Source organism: Natrix helvetica (assembly GCF_964273705.1).
Source record: "Natrix helvetica genome assembly, chromosome: 4".
NCBI lineage: Eukaryota > Metazoa > Chordata > Lepidosauria > Squamata > Natricidae > Natrix > Natrix helvetica.
In genome coordinates this window covers 11,360,818-11,376,220 of record NC_138550.1, presented here as the reverse complement: position 1 = coordinate 11,376,220, position 15,403 = coordinate 11,360,818, and the positions used below count along the sequence as shown (strand labels likewise).

The window sequence follows — 15,403 nt, the reverse complement described above, 5'->3', positions numbered from 1 at the left end:
GCCTTATTTGTTTCCTAGTATAATTTGATTGCTCATTAGTAACCTATGACTATCACTAAGTGCTGTATCTTATGATTCCTGATGAATGTATTCTATTTTATTTTTTCCTTATGTACAATGAGCATACTGTATGCACCAAAGACAAATTCCTTGGACAATAAAGAATTCTATTCTATTCTATTCTATTCTATTCTATTCCATTCCATTCTATTTGCATATGGCATCTATCAACAATAGATTATAAAGCCTGGTGGGGGATGGAATATATGTATATTAAAGTTAGGGAAATAGTTGCATTCTGCCTGACTTAAACATCTTAAACAAATGTACACATCAATTTAGAATATCCTACAACTAATTACGGATGCATCTATTTTTTCCCCCCTGAGAGATCACTGAAACAGTCAATCTGTAATAGGGAATTATTTTTGAATTCTTATGTCTTGGCATGCAGGCTATCAAATTATTTAGGGTCTAGCAATTCTGTGAGCATTATCTGCTTATTAATTGTAAACAAGACAAACCGTGACCCCTTGGCTCATCTTTTCAGATATATGTCCTTGCTAGATTCTTCAATGCTTCCAACAATGGCAGAATGTATAGCGTTACTGAAGTTATAAAACTTAAAAAATTCAGGGAGATATTCAGAGAAGTATGTGCCTTGAAAGCAACCCCATGCCAGGTACAAGAAATCAGGAACAGGGGTTGTTCAAATAAATACAATCTGTTCCATGCTATCCCAAAACAACAGGGGTGTCAAACTTGATTTCATTGAGGGTGTTCACACAGGACTGTGTTTGACCTCAGGAGGCTGGAGTGGGCGTGGCTAGGGTGGGCATGACCAGCTCGACATCACTCGTGTCAGGGGCGTCTGTGGTGGCTCAAGTGCTCTGCCAGGGAAAATGGGCTCCTGAACTCCGTTTTCGGCTGCGATGGCCTCCTGCAACCCTCTGCCAGCAAAAATGGAGCTTGGGAGGGGACGTGTACGGCTCTCCCGAGCTCATTTTCACTGGGAGAGGCATTGCGGGCCAGTCACTTGCTGTTTCCAGGGCAGCCCTGCGGGACAGATCTAAGCACCCTGCAGGCTAGATCCAGTCCCCAAGCCTTGAGTTTGACACCCCTGCCAAACAAGGATCTGGACTATTAACAGTCAAGTCAAATTGACTTTGGCAAATTAGATAAGAACCAACAGAATTCAAGGAGGGCTGGACTTTGATCTCTTGTGGGCACGAAGGGACTCCAAACTGATGACACGCTTAACCTCTCCCTCGGGCTCATTCTGGTCATTTCCTACAGCCTATGCTGAACTATATAGCACAGTCAAACATCAAGAGTTGACAGCAGGAAATGTTGATTTTATAAAAAAAAAATGCCAAATTTCGATTCCACCTGGGCGCATTCTGTAAGTTAGTCTATTTGAGGTATTTTGGTTCAAAAAACGTTGCCTGATGACGCACCATTGTGCCCAGTTAAAAGTAACGACAAGTAGCATATAGATAAGTACAGAGATGATACATATTTGAACATAAAGAAGAAATATATACTCTGGAGCATCAAACAACAACACGGATAAAGTTAGCAGCTCCTACTTCTCAGAGACATTTATCTTGAATACCCCTTCCCATCACCATAAAAGGTAAAAGTTCCCCTCGCACATATGTGCTAGTCGTTCCTGACTCTAGGGAGGCGATGCTCATCTCCGTTTCAAAACCGAAGAGCCAGCGATGTCCTAAGACATCTCCATGGTCATGTGGCCAGCATGACTAAACGCCAAAGGCACATGGAACACTGCTACCTTCCCACCAAAGGTGGTCCCTATTTTTCTACTTGCACTTTTACATGCTTTTGAACTGCTAGGTTGGCAGAAGCTGGGACAAGTAACGGGAGCTCACTCCGTTACGCGGCGCTAGGGATTCGAACTGTGGCACTATCAACCATTCTGATAGACAAGTTCAGCGTCTTAGCGACTGAGCCACCGCGTCCCTATACCTCATCACCGTAGTGAACAATAAAACCAAAAACACATATCTCACCAAGTGAATATGTTTATTCTTTCTAGAGATCTCAAATGTTGCTTTCAGTTCTTTCCATTTATTTTAGCTTTGGGCACATTTTTACGAATAGACATTGAAGGGTATTATATCACTGTCAAATTCAAAACAAGTCAAAACAATTTAAGTTTCTGTCTACATCAGGGCCCATCAACACCCATACATTCTCACACCATGTGAACGGGGAAGGGAAGTCCACCAGCAATTAGATAGCTTTTCAAAAGGAGCCAAATTTATTTTCTTTCGATGCCAGAATATGAAGGAAAAAAAATCCGGAAAGATTTAACGCTAAAACAGGGAGTCCATGGTAATACTGACAATTAAAGTCTCCCCCAGGAGGTTAATTAAACATGGTAAGAGCCAAACGTTTCAGAAACTACTTTGCAAATGTCATAAAACAGGGGTGTCAAACTGGATTTATTTGAGGGCTGGATCAGCATTGCAGTTCTACTCTGTGGGGCGCCGGGGAATGGGGGTGGGAAACAGGACAGATGCTTCCTGCAGCACCTTTCCAGCCAAAATGGGTTGCAGGGGGTCACATGCGGCTGTTTTGGCCAACAGGGTGCTGCAGAAGATTGTCCAAGTCAAAAATGAGGTGTGGGGGGCGGCACACACATTCCCCGCACCCGGGGCAGGATTTAGATGAAAAGAGGCCCTAGGCTATTCCACTTATGGGGCCCTTTCACCTCCCATTTTTAAGTTTGTAAATTACATGAGAGATAATAAAATACATCATTACTGTGATGTATATCAATATATTAAACGAAACATGTTGTAATTGGTACTAACCTTTATAAAAAATGTGGCACGGATAATAAATAAAAATAAAAGGCCCCTATTGATCTTGAGGCCCTAAGCTGAAGCCTAGTTAGCCTATAGGAAAATCCGGCCCTGCCCGCACCCTATTTTGGCTGCCAAAGGCACCACAGGCCAGTCCTTTACTATTTCTAGGATGGCTCCGTGGACCAGATTTGAGCACCCTGTGGGCTGCATCCGGCCCACGGGCCTTCAGTTTGACACCGCTGTCATAAAGGAAAGCCAAGTCCAGTGACGGCGAACCTTTTTGTAAAAACGTGCCAAAATTGTGTGCATGCGTGCCCACACCCAACAATTCAATGAGCCCCTTCGACCTGCGCATGCACGCATGACCCCCACCCATGGGGGAGGGGGAGTTTTCACCTCCCAGGCTCTGGAGGCTTTCCAGAAGCATGGGGAGGGCGAAAAATGGGCCCAACAGTCCAACTGGAAGTTTGGAAACAATTTGTTTCCGGCTTCCGGGGGGGCAGGGGAGGCCATTTCCACTCTCCCTAGGCTCCGTAGACTTTCCTGAAGCCTGGGGAGGGTGCAAATGCTGAGCTCATGTGCCAGCAAATATGACTCCGCGTGCCACTTGGTAAGGTGACCAACTTTTTTACAATGAAAAGGAGGACAAAACACGTTCTATTGTCCAAAATGCTAAGGTGACCAACTTTTTTACAATGAAAAGGAGGACAAATAAATTGGAAAAAATATATCGTAAATAAAAGAAATATTTCATTCATTGCAACAATAATACACTAAAATATGATATATGCATAATAAAAACATTTGCAACATTTTATATTGTAATTATGCTTACATGCCTGTTAATTATTATTTAAATGAGTACTTTTCCGTTGAATTAATATTTTTTGTCAATGTATCATCTTCTAAGTATATATTGGAAATATCTGAACAAGAAATATCCTTCATATTGAATTTTACGGCAAGTGCTGCAGCTAGAGTATCAACATTCAATCTCGATTTCTCACTTGTCCAAAAATCATTGGCAATTGAAAAAAACTCTTTCAACTACTGCATTAGTTCCAGGGCAGCACAACGTAAATTGAACAAGTATAAATAAATGTTCACATGGAACATGTTCGTTTTTGAAATGGCTGAAAATATCCACCCATCTTTTATCAATTTCAACGTGTTGATTTTCCCATTGTATTAATTTTTCAGAATTTAAATATACATTCAGTCTTCTAATTTCTTCAAAGAGACTATTGTCGTCTATTTTAATGTCTAGCATTTCTTTAGATAAAAATTCAACACAAGATTCAATATCTGTTCAATATACTTGCGATGAAGTAAAAAAAAAACCATTAAAAACTGTTTAATAAAATACGTCACATAACGCGCAACAGATTAGCCTTCAAATATCAAAAAGGAGGACATGTAGGAGGACACTTTTCGAGGGAGGACAGAACTTACAAAAGAAGGACTGTCCTCCCTAAAGGAGGACGGTTGGTCACCTTACACTTGGGGCACATAGGCTCGCCATCACGGGCCTAGTCCTTCAGACAATTTAGGCCTACATTCTTAACAGTTTTATTGTTTGGGAAAAACGCGTTGAATGTTTTAAGTGGGTTGGCCTGGGCAGAGGGAAGAGATGAAATTAACCTGGGCCTCCATATTTGTATCTATGCATCTGTCCATCTTTTGAATTCTACGAATCTCCCAAGACCTGATTCCCATCTGGTCATTGGACTAAAAGATGCTAAGAATACAAATCCTTCCATTCTCCACCATTCAGTCAGAGCTGAAGAAGCTTCTTGGATGAGAAGCGAAACATCTTCGGGGAAAAACAAAGTCGAGTTGCCTTTTGAAAAAGCACCTTTGGGACAACCATGACCTCGACGACTGAGAATCCCCATAGATCAGGTGTGTCCAAACTTGGGAACTTTAAGACTTGTGGACTTCAACTCCCAGAATTCCCCAGCCAGCATAGCTGGCTGGGGAATTCTGGGAGTTGAAGTCCACAAGTCTTAAAGTTCCCAAGTTTGGACACCCCTGCCATAGATGAATGGCTCATTTGCGCAAAATCTATGAACAAGATTGTCCCGTCAACATCTAAATCTTACCTCAAGAAAATGTTCTGCTTGTTGTTCGCGATCTAGCTTCCTTGAGGTTGTGGTTATGAGCCCTGTAAGGAAACAAATCCAGAAATATTTTCAGTAAATGTGAGGCCTAGCATAGACCACATCTAGCTCAAACGGCAAATGTTTCTGTTTCATCTGACTATGATTATTGTCAAAAGTTGGGCTGCGCACTAACTGGAATTGTTTTATTACATTCACATAATATAGGTTTACACTTGTTGATCCATTATTTATTTATCTATTGCAGGGGTATCCAAACTTGGGAACTTTAAGACTTGTGGACTTCAACTCCCAGAATTCCCCAGCCAGCTGGGGAATTCTGGGAGTTGAAGTCCACAAGTCTTAAAGTTCCCAAGTTTGGACACCCCTGATCTATTGATTTCAATACTACCCATCTTTCCTTAAAGTGACTCTGAGGGATTTGCCATAAAAATATAACATAACTGTCACCAAGTTAAAAACCAGAATGAAACGATAGGGCATTAAAATGTAAACAGTTAAAAAGACGGAGAGGACACATTCACACATCTGAAGGCTAACATAATTAAGAGAGTTGGAAGGGACTTTGGAGGTCTTCTAGTCCAACCCCCTGCTCAAGCAGGAGACTCTCTATCACTGATCCTCAAACTACAACTCGTGGGCTGGATATGGCCCGCCAATTCAAAGTATCCAGCCTGCAGAGTGGTGAGATTCAGCCCCGCCCCTTGCTCCACCTCTCACCGTCGGCCTTATCTCCCAGCGAGCATCCACTCAAGCTGCACTTCTGGTTAGTTATTTCACACGCCTGATCACACCCCTGCAGCAGAAGGAAAGGTCAAAGGATGCTTGGGAGGACCAGCTGACTGAGGGGTGATCTCGCCGGTGCAGTCATGTGATCCAGGGTCAGTGGGTGAGTAGGGGAGGGGCTGTTGCTGGCTTGAAAAGCAGCTCTGCTGCCAGCTTGTAAAGTAGTGCTTTAAAAGTAAAAGTAACACTTTAAAACAACCTTCCATAGCCATATGATCCAGGGCCAGTGGGTGAGTAAGGGAGGGGCAAGTACAGGAAGGGCAAAGCAAAATGGACTGCTAAATTGGTCATGCCTGTTAAGTAATTAAGCTCCCTGTTAGAAGAGCGAGTATGCAGAGAAGCGTAATGAGAGTGATATGGAATAACACGCACAAACCAGCATACAGAGACACTGAATAGTATAAAAATATAGTAGTTTACTATGTAGAAATATAGAGGTATTCAGAGTCCGGTTAACAGTCCAAGTCATACACGATTCAGTAATTCAGTTATCAAAATATTCAGTCTAACACACAAAGTATACCTAAACAGTAGCAAACCACAATACCTCAAAAATACATTGACCAATGTCTAACAAAACAGAGAGAGATCTAACAACCATTCTGGCTCCCTCTTATGGCTGCTTGAGGTAACAAGCCAATTATATCTGTTAAGCATTTAAAGTAACAGTAAAGTAAGCATAGCTTATATACATTGCCAGGCCAAGCCTAGGGTTACAACCCTAACAATGCCCACTCAATCACATGACCACCTAGCCATTCCCACCCAGTCACATGACCACCTAGCCATTTCCACCCAGTCACATGTCCACCTAGCAGGTCTGGCTCTTCAACAGTCTGAAGGACCGTGAATCGGCCCCCTGTTTAAAAAGTTTGAGGATCTCTTCCCTATACCATTTCAGATAAACAGTTATCCAATATCTTCTTAAAAATCTCCAGTGATGGAGCACCCATAACTTCAGAAGGCAACTCATTCCATTGTTCTAACTGTCAGGAAATTTCTCCTTGCTTCCAAGTTGGATTTCTCTTCTATCAAGCTTCTATCTGTTACTTCTTCTCCTGCCCTCGGGTGCTTTGAATAATAAGTTGACTCCCCCCACTTCTTTGTGGCAGCCCCTCAAATACGCTTGCTCATATTTAAGTGATCGATCAAATAAACCATCTTTATATTCCTTCCTTTTACTTCTGGAAAACGCAGTCTTTAATTCCTTAAAATGCTGTTGTAGGATTTACTTCCTCGTCAATCCGTCTGTCTTATCGCGTAGGGCTCTTCGTTTCTAAAACTAATAAAAACACATTATCCAGGTCATTCTTTCTGGATTGTCATTTGTATTTCCCCTTAATTTTTAAAACTCCAGACAGCTTCTTTTGGTATATCTAGCAAAGAATCCTTATTTGGGTAATTCTCTTGGCTGCCTATTTCTGTGTATTTCCACTTTAAATGCCTTCTCTGTCTTTTAATCCAGCATTTTTGATTTTGCTATTTATGCACCAAGTAAAATCGGTTTCACAAAGCCCACACAAGGTAGAGCTGCGGAGATCTTGCTGTCAACCACGTAGCTAATCCCTGAGAAATAGAGCGTGAATTGGTGATCCAAAACCTAGGATGAAATTCTATGCACAGTTAAATTGGAATAAGCTCCATTGATCAGAATTACTCATGAAAGGGCAGCCGTACAATTGCGCCGTCCTGTAATAAATCTCTACAAAAGCAATTCGTTGCCTAAACAGTCGGTAGCATCTCCAGCACTGCTGATGAAGAATGGCTGAGCTTCCACAATACAGCAGAATGGAGGAGTGGTGCATTTGTAATAACCCAGAGGGCTACACACATCACTGACTTGAATCCAGAAGCCAATTTCTCCTGCCCACAATGTCTAGAAGCTGTAGTTCTGAAAGAGGAAACACTTGGAATTGTAATAAAGAAATGTTGGGTATGCTCTCCGAAATGCATCTCCCAGGATATTTAGGAAGAAGCCATGAGAATCATAGTGATATAAAACCTATAAAAACACATCGCGTGTTTGCCATTCTAAGTCACAACCTGTCGTGGTTGGGTGTGTGGATAATAATCATAATAATAATAATTTGAATTTATTAGCCGCTCCCTTTCCAGACAGGACTCGGGGCGGCGTACAATGGAGCATATAAAACATAAAACATGAGTACAAACACATAAACATACATATATACAAAGACACACATGCACGGAGGAGGTAACAAATTACAACATTTAGACAGTTAAAAATCACCATTAAAATACCCCAATTGTAAGAAACCCAATGTACAATTAAAATTTAAAATTTAAAAAGACAGTCAGGAGGAGTAAGAAAAATTACGGTTGAGACAGCCCAGATAATTGAAAGAGGTGGGTCTTCAGCTGTACACGGAAGGAGCGGAGATCGGAAGTAATCCTGATGTCACGGGGGAGGTCATTCCACAGGGCTGGGCCCATCACAGAGAAGGCTCTGCTCCTGGGTGTCGCCCCCCGACACTGTTTGGCGGACGGCACCCGGAGAAGTCCCTCTCTGTGTGAGCGAATTGGTCGTAGGGATGTGTGGGGCAGGATGCGATCCTGCATGTAACTAGGTCCTGTGCCATGAAGCGCTTTAAAGATCATAATCAAAACCTTGAAACGCACTCGGTAGACTACAGGAAGCCAGTGCAGCTCGCGCAGGAGAGGTGTTACAGGGGAGTATCTAGTCCTCCCCATAATCACCCGCGCGGCCGCGTTCTGGACCAACTGTAGTCTCCGAGTGCATCTCAAGGGAAGCCCCATGTAGAGAGCATTGCAGTAGTCCAGGCGAGACGTCACTAGCGCATGGGTGACTGTGCGTAGGGCATCCCGGTCCAATAAGGGGCGCAATTGGCGCATCAGGCGAACCTGATGGAACGCCCCCCTTGCCACGGCTGTTACATGGTCATCCATGGACAGCCGGGCATCTAGGAGGACGCCCAAATTGCGCACCTGTTCCATGGGGGCTAGTTGCACGCCCCCGATGGCCAGAGATGGAAGCAACTGGTTGAACCGGGAGGCCGGAAGCCACAGCCACTCCGTCTTGGAAGGGTTGAGTTTTAGTCGGTTGCCATCCATCCAGACCCGTACGGCCTCCAAACACCGGGACATCATTTCGACGGCCTCATTGGGGTGGTTCGGGGTGGAAATGTATAGCTGAGTATCATCAGCATACAGATGATATCCCACCCCAAAACCACGGATGATCTCGCCCAGCGGTTTCATGTATGTGTTGAACAGGAGAGGCGAGAGCACCGATCCCTGTGGCACTCCACATGTGAGTGACCTCCGGGTCGATCTCTGCTCCCCTGCCAACACACGTTGCGTCCGGTCAGAGAGGTAGGAGCCAAACCACCGTAAAACGGTGCCCCTGACTCCCAGCCCCTCTAGCCGGTGCAACAGGATACCATGGTCGATGGTATCGAACGCCGCCGAGAGATCTAATAGGACCAGGATAGAGGAACAACCCCTATCTCTGGCCCTCCAGAGATCATCAACCAATGCGACCAAGGCAGTCTCCGTGCTGTGCCCGGGTCGGAAGCCGGACTGGCGCGGGTCTAGATAATCATTTTCCTCCAGGTGACGTGGGAACTGCTGTGCCACCACACTCTCTACAACCTTCGCTAGAAAAGGAAGGTTGGAGACTGGACGATAATTGACTAGGTCCGTTGGGTCCAGGGAAGGCTTCTTGAGCAGGGGCCTCACCACCGCCTCTTTCAAGGCGGCCGGTAGAAACCCCTCACCCAACGAGGCGTTCACTAGGCCCAGGAGCCAGTCGCGCGTAACCTCCCAGGATGCCAGTACAAGCCAGGAGGGACACGGGTCCAATAAACATGTGGTGGGTCGCAGACGTCCACGCAACCTGTCCAAATCCTCGATGGCAAACGAGTCAAACTCCTCCCAAAGCGGTCCCTCAAGACTCGCCACGGGCGTCTCTACTGGACCACTGAAAGGGGCCCATCCCATCCGGATTTGAGCGACTTTGTCCTGTAGATATTTCCCAAACTCCTCTGCTCTGCCCTGTAAAGGGGCTTCCCGCGGTCTCTCAAACAAGAGAGATCGAGTCACCCGAAACAGGGCGGCAGGGCGGTTATCTGCGGACGCAATAAGAGCGGTGCAATGTTGACGTTTGGCCGCTCTTAATGCCAGAAGGTACGTCCTCAAATAGGCTCGTGCCTGTGCTCGGTCAAATTCGGAACGGGAGGATCTCCAACGACTCTCTAGGCGTCTCTTGTGGCGTTTCATCACCCTTAGCTCCTCGGTAAACCAAGGGGCCAGGGTGGTTCGTCGCCGCAGGAGAGGCCGCAAAGGCGCCACCCGGTCTAGGGCCCCGGTAGTCGCACTATTCCATGAGTCCACCAGGTCCTCCACTCGGGGGCGGGTCAGGTCCACAGGAGGTGGCCCAAGCTCCGTCTGGAACCTATCTGGTTCCATCAGGCGCTTGGGGCGGAACCATCTAATACCTTCCGGTTCCGCCTCCTCGCGGCGGGGGGTAGCATCAGGGAAGTCAAGCCGGAGAAGTGAGTGATCCGACCATGACAGGGGAATAATGGCTAGATCCCCTATTCCCAGATCACTCATCCACTGGCCAGAGACAAAGACAAGGTCCAGCGTGTGGCCTCCCTCGTGAGTAGGGCCCTGAATTAACTGGGTCAGGTCCATGGCTGTCATGGAAGCCATGAACTCCCGAACCCCCTCAGATGCTTCTCCCATCGACGGCAGATTAAAATCCCCCATCACTAAAAGTTTGGGGGTCTCAACCGCCACCAATGAGATCAGCTCAAGGAGTTCAGGCAGGGCCGCTGATGTATAGCGAGGAGCCAGGTATACTATCAGCAGGCCCAACTGCCTCCCTGGGCCCCATCTCACGACAAGGGACTCACACCCGGATGTCTGTGGCACGGTGAACTCTCTCGGCTCTAAGTCTTCCCGGATAATCACTGCTACCCCGCCGCCCCTTCCCTGGGCCCGAGGCTGGTGAAATGCTCGATAACCTGGCGGGCACATTTCCACGAGGGGTAAACCTCCCTCGTGGCCCAACCAGGTCTCGGTTATTCCTGCAAGGTCCGGCTCCCCCTCCAAAATTAGATCGTGAATGAGGGGGGCCTTATTAACAACGGACCTCGCGTTGCATAACAGCAGTCTCAGGCCTTGGGTCTGTAGATCCTGACCACCTAGTATGCAGGGGTTGGTACAAACGACCGGGAATGACCAAAAACCCCGGTCTCCCAACCGACTACGCGCTCTTAATCTGTCCTCGCACCTGCCCCTCCCCACGACCGTTGGTATCAAAGAGCCCTGCACAGGAATGCTATCTTCCCTCTCCTCCCCCACTCCGCTCCCTCCTCCTTCGACCACACCAAGGTGCCTGGCTCTCCCATCCCTCCTGTCTTGTCCCCCCCCATCCCTGTAACCCCTTACAATTTTTAAAAAACAATTAATTAAAAAACCCCTCAACGAGCGCTTCCTCCACCTCTCTGGGTTAATGAACCCGTCCTCAAGGTGGGCCCTCGAAAGGGCTGGAGGCCATAACTGCGAGAGGGGGGACTCTCGTAGCTGTAGCAGGTCTAGCCTCGTGTATAACATAATTGGACAGGGCCAAGTTCATCAAGTGGGTGCTGTAGATGATAATATGCATCAGCAGTCGCAATTCCCACTAAGGGGATGGTCCTGGCAAGAGGATAGTCCAGGCAAGGGGATAGGCTGATGAAATAATCCGCATCAGAATGGAAATGATGGTTGATGGAAATAAGATAAAATAGCCAGTTGATGGATAAAAGATTGCAGCTAAGAAATAGTTCGTAATAGATGGTAGGTCATAATAGGCGGTAGGGCGAATAGCCCATAGTAAGTAGGTGGTAAATGAGTGGGGGGGTAGTGGTGAGTACAGCAAAGCACTGGGTCTGACCTTCTGCATGGGCCTCTGATGTTCCAAGCCTCCATTCCATGGCCTGCCATGGTTGTGAATGGTCCTCCGTCCATTTGGCAATCCACATTCGTTGTTATTGGGCCCGGGAGGGCTGCATCGGCCTCCCTGCGGCCTCCCTGCAGCCCTTCCACCGTTCTTTCCGTTCTCTACTTCCTCCGGCGCCTCAGGCCTCACTCTCCTTCCCTTCTTCCCTTCGGCGCCTCGGATCTCACGGGCCTCCCTCGGGCCTTGCACTCCTTCCCAGGGCCCTCTCGCCGGTCTAAAGCACAATCGCCGGCTAGCTTGGAGCTCAGCGATCCATAGATTTATAGTTTGGGCTGCTCGGCTCTCCTGGGTTGCCACCATCTTTTTAAGTATCCCAAGCCAAAATCCGCCCAGTCACACAGTCACAAAGACCCCCGCCGCCGTCCTCCACCTCCTCCAGCCTTCTCCGCCCTCTCCACTCAAGTCTTTACCGCTGCGCTGCTCCGCTGGCGCTGGCGCTCCGTTTCTCTGCCGCTCCGACTCAAAAAACGCCAGCCGCCATGCTGGCTTAAAACGCCAGCCGCCTTGCCGCGCTGACTGGCGCGCTATCTTCCTCCTGTCCGGCTACCCGGCCGACCCAACGGGCCAGCTTGGAGCCGGGCAGGGTGCCAGGATCTTCGGCGCCCGAAATCCCCGACCCTCAAGGTGGAAATGAGGGTCGGCAGCATCCCGCCCGTCAAAGAGCCCTCCGCATTTAGCGGAGCTCAGAAGCAGTCCTCCATTCCCTCCGGAAGCTCCTCCTCCCGGGCTGAGCCTTCACTTGTCTGTCCTGATCTGGATGTAGTCCTGTTGACATTTTAAGCACCTCTTGAGAGTTGAAAAGAGGCTAAATTATCTTATTTACAAATTTTGCTATGCACAACCACCAACAACTGAACTGCCAGCGAAGGCTAAAGATATATTTTGTTCTTCCCCAAAGAATAGTAAAAACGAAACAACACCGGCTCTTTATTTTTCTAATGCAGCCAAGTGCCTTGTGTTGAATACATTAAGACGGGCTATAAATCAAACATCACTATATAATTGCCTATCCCAGATGCACCATATGCAGCAGAAAAAGCTTAGTTATGTCAGAGTTATAATGAGCCAGAGATGTAACGGTGGCTAACCGTAAATGAAAAAGCAATTCGATCTTGGATTATGGTGGATAACACAAGACCAATGGAGAATGAAGGGTTAGGACAGTGGTTCTCAACCTTTCCAATGCTGCGACCCTTTCATACAGTTCCTCATGTTGTGGTGACCCCCAACCATAAAATTGGTGTCTTGTTTCCTAAGACCATTGAAAATATGTGTTTTCCAATGGTCTTAGGTGACCTCTGTGAAAGGGTCGTTCAACCCCCAAAGGGGTTCCGACCCACAGGTTGAGAACCACTGGGTTAGGAGATAAGGATCTGAGATATGCAGGTACTCGATCACGGGCGGCATCTGGATATACGGGGAGTAGAGTTTGAGGCATGACTGAACAAGGCAGGAAAGATGGTTGAGCTTTTTTTTGTACAATGGTGAGGTTGGACTGCTCTAATTCTTCATGGAGAGAATATCTGTCAACCTAGAGATTACTGATCGTACAGCTAATCCTACAATAGTCCTCGTAGTCACGACTATAATTGAGAACCACAATTTCCATCGTTAAGCAAGGGAGTTGATTAAGTGAGTTGTGCCTGATTTTACAACTTTAGTTGCAGTTGTAAGGTAAAGGTTCCCCTCGTATGTGCTAGTCGTTCCTGACTCTAGGGGGCGGTGCTCATCTCTGTTTCAAAGCCAAAGAACCAGCGCTGTATGAAGACATCTCCGTGGTCATGTGACCGGCATGACTAAACGCCGAAAGCACACAGAACGCTGTTACCTTCCCACCAAAGGTGGTTCCTATTTTTCTACTTGCATTTTTACATGCTTTCGAACGGCCAGGTTGGCAAAAGCTGGAGTAACGGGAGCTCACTCCGTTATGCGGCAATAGGGATTTGAACCGCCAAACTGCCGATCTTTCTGATCGACAAACTCAGTGTCTTAGCCACTGTGCCACTGCGTGCCGTTGCCACTATAATACAACATGGTTATATGGTCCAGCCAACTTCAGTTTAACAGACTTTGCAGACAATAGGGTACATTTTCATTTGGATTTTAACTTAAAGGACTGGTGTACTGTGTTATGATTTCCTTATTAAATCAATAAATTATCCTTTCAAAGGAGGCTTCCTGCAAATTATGCTGCTTATTTCGATTATATAATTATGTATGCAATGCCATAAATGAATGTAAATGAAATGAATATGGATTTAACAGTCACTTGGACGCAACAGACATCATTTCTTCTGAAAGATCTCTTAAAATCCTGGTCTGTATATGTTCTCATGAGGGTGGCTTGGTGGCTAAGATGCTGAGCTTGTCGATCAGAAGGTCAGCAGTTCAATGGTTCAAATCTCTAGTGCCGCATCACAGAGTGAGCTCCCGTTACATGTCCCAGCTTCTGCCAACCTAGCAGTTCGAAAGCAGGTAAAAATTGCAAGTAGAAAAATAAGGACCACCTTTGGTGGGAAGGTAACAGCATTCCGTGCGCCTTTGGAGTTGAGTCATGCCGGCCACATGACCATGGAGATGTCTTCGGATAGAGCTGGCTCTTCAGGTTTGAAACGAAGATGAGCACTGCCCCCTAGAGTCTGGAACGACTAGCAAATATATGCGAGGAGAACCTTTCTCTTTATATGTTCTTACTGTAATTTTTTGTCAACTGTGTCAAAGAAATCTCCTAAAGATTTGTCAAGACAAAATTGAAAGCAGACATGACACAACTTCTTGCTTTCCAGTCTTCTAAAAGGGACCGTTGAGATTTTATGTTATTGCCTTATTCTGAGAATTAGTTACTGTACATGTTAAGACCCTTGACAACTTCTACATTGAATATTCATAGTACATTTTTACCGACAAAGAAAAAAGGCTGTTCAGAAAGCAGGATGGGAATTATCTGTGAATATATTCATGCTGAAGGTTATTTTGTGCTTCATTTGGGGACAAATCTCAAATCTGTGGAGAATCACACCAATGGTTACTCCACCAATTTAATGTTGGTGCATCCACTGGGAACGGCGGGAAATGGATTTCCTCAAATTCTCTCATGTGCCAAAAATCTGTGATCTGAAAAGGTCAAAATTCTTGGAAAAAATTTAGGAAGGGTAGAAAGGCTGTTGGCAGTGAAAAACCACCTCCCCCCTCAAACTTGTACCATATTAAATAAAAGAATAACATTAAAAAAGACTACATGCCTTTTATTGTTTTAGAATCGAATAGAATAACAGAGTTGGAAGGGAGTCTGAAGGTCTTCTAGTCCAACCCCCTGCTTACGCAGGAAACTCTACACCTCTTCAGATAAATGGATATCCAACATCTTCTTAAAATGTACAGTGTTGGAGCATTCACAACTTCTGGAGGCAAGTTGTTCCACTGATTAATTGTTCTAGCTGTCAGGAAATTTCTCCTTAGTTCTAAGTTGCTTCTCTCCTTGATTAGTTTCCACCCATTGCTTCTTGTCCTACCTTCAGGTGCTTTGGAGAGTAGCTTGATTCCCTCTTCTTTGTGGCAACCCCTGAGATATTGGAACCCTGCTATCATGTCACCCATAGTCCTTCTTTTCATTAAACTAGACATACCCAGTTCCTGCAACTGTTCTTTATATGTTTTAGTCTCCAGTCCTCTAA

General features: G+C 46.1%; 1 protein-coding gene across 8 annotated transcripts in view; it reads right to left on the bottom strand.

Annotated features, from left to right (window-relative positions):
• The window catches only part of FAT3 (FAT atypical cadherin 3), a 569,348-nt gene that overhangs the window by 203,313 nt on the left and 350,632 nt on the right, over window positions 1-15,403 (bottom strand). For all 8 annotated transcript variants that reach the window (XR_014175185.1, XM_081950682.1, XM_081950676.1 and 5 more), the window contains exon 4: window positions 4,937-4,998. Coding sequence is in view for 7 of the 8 variants with exons in the window: in XM_081950682.1 (XP_081806808.1) it covers window positions 4,937-4,998 (62 nt within the window). In the remaining variant the exon portion in view is untranslated. The remainder of the gene's footprint in view (window positions 1-4,936; window positions 4,999-15,403) is intronic.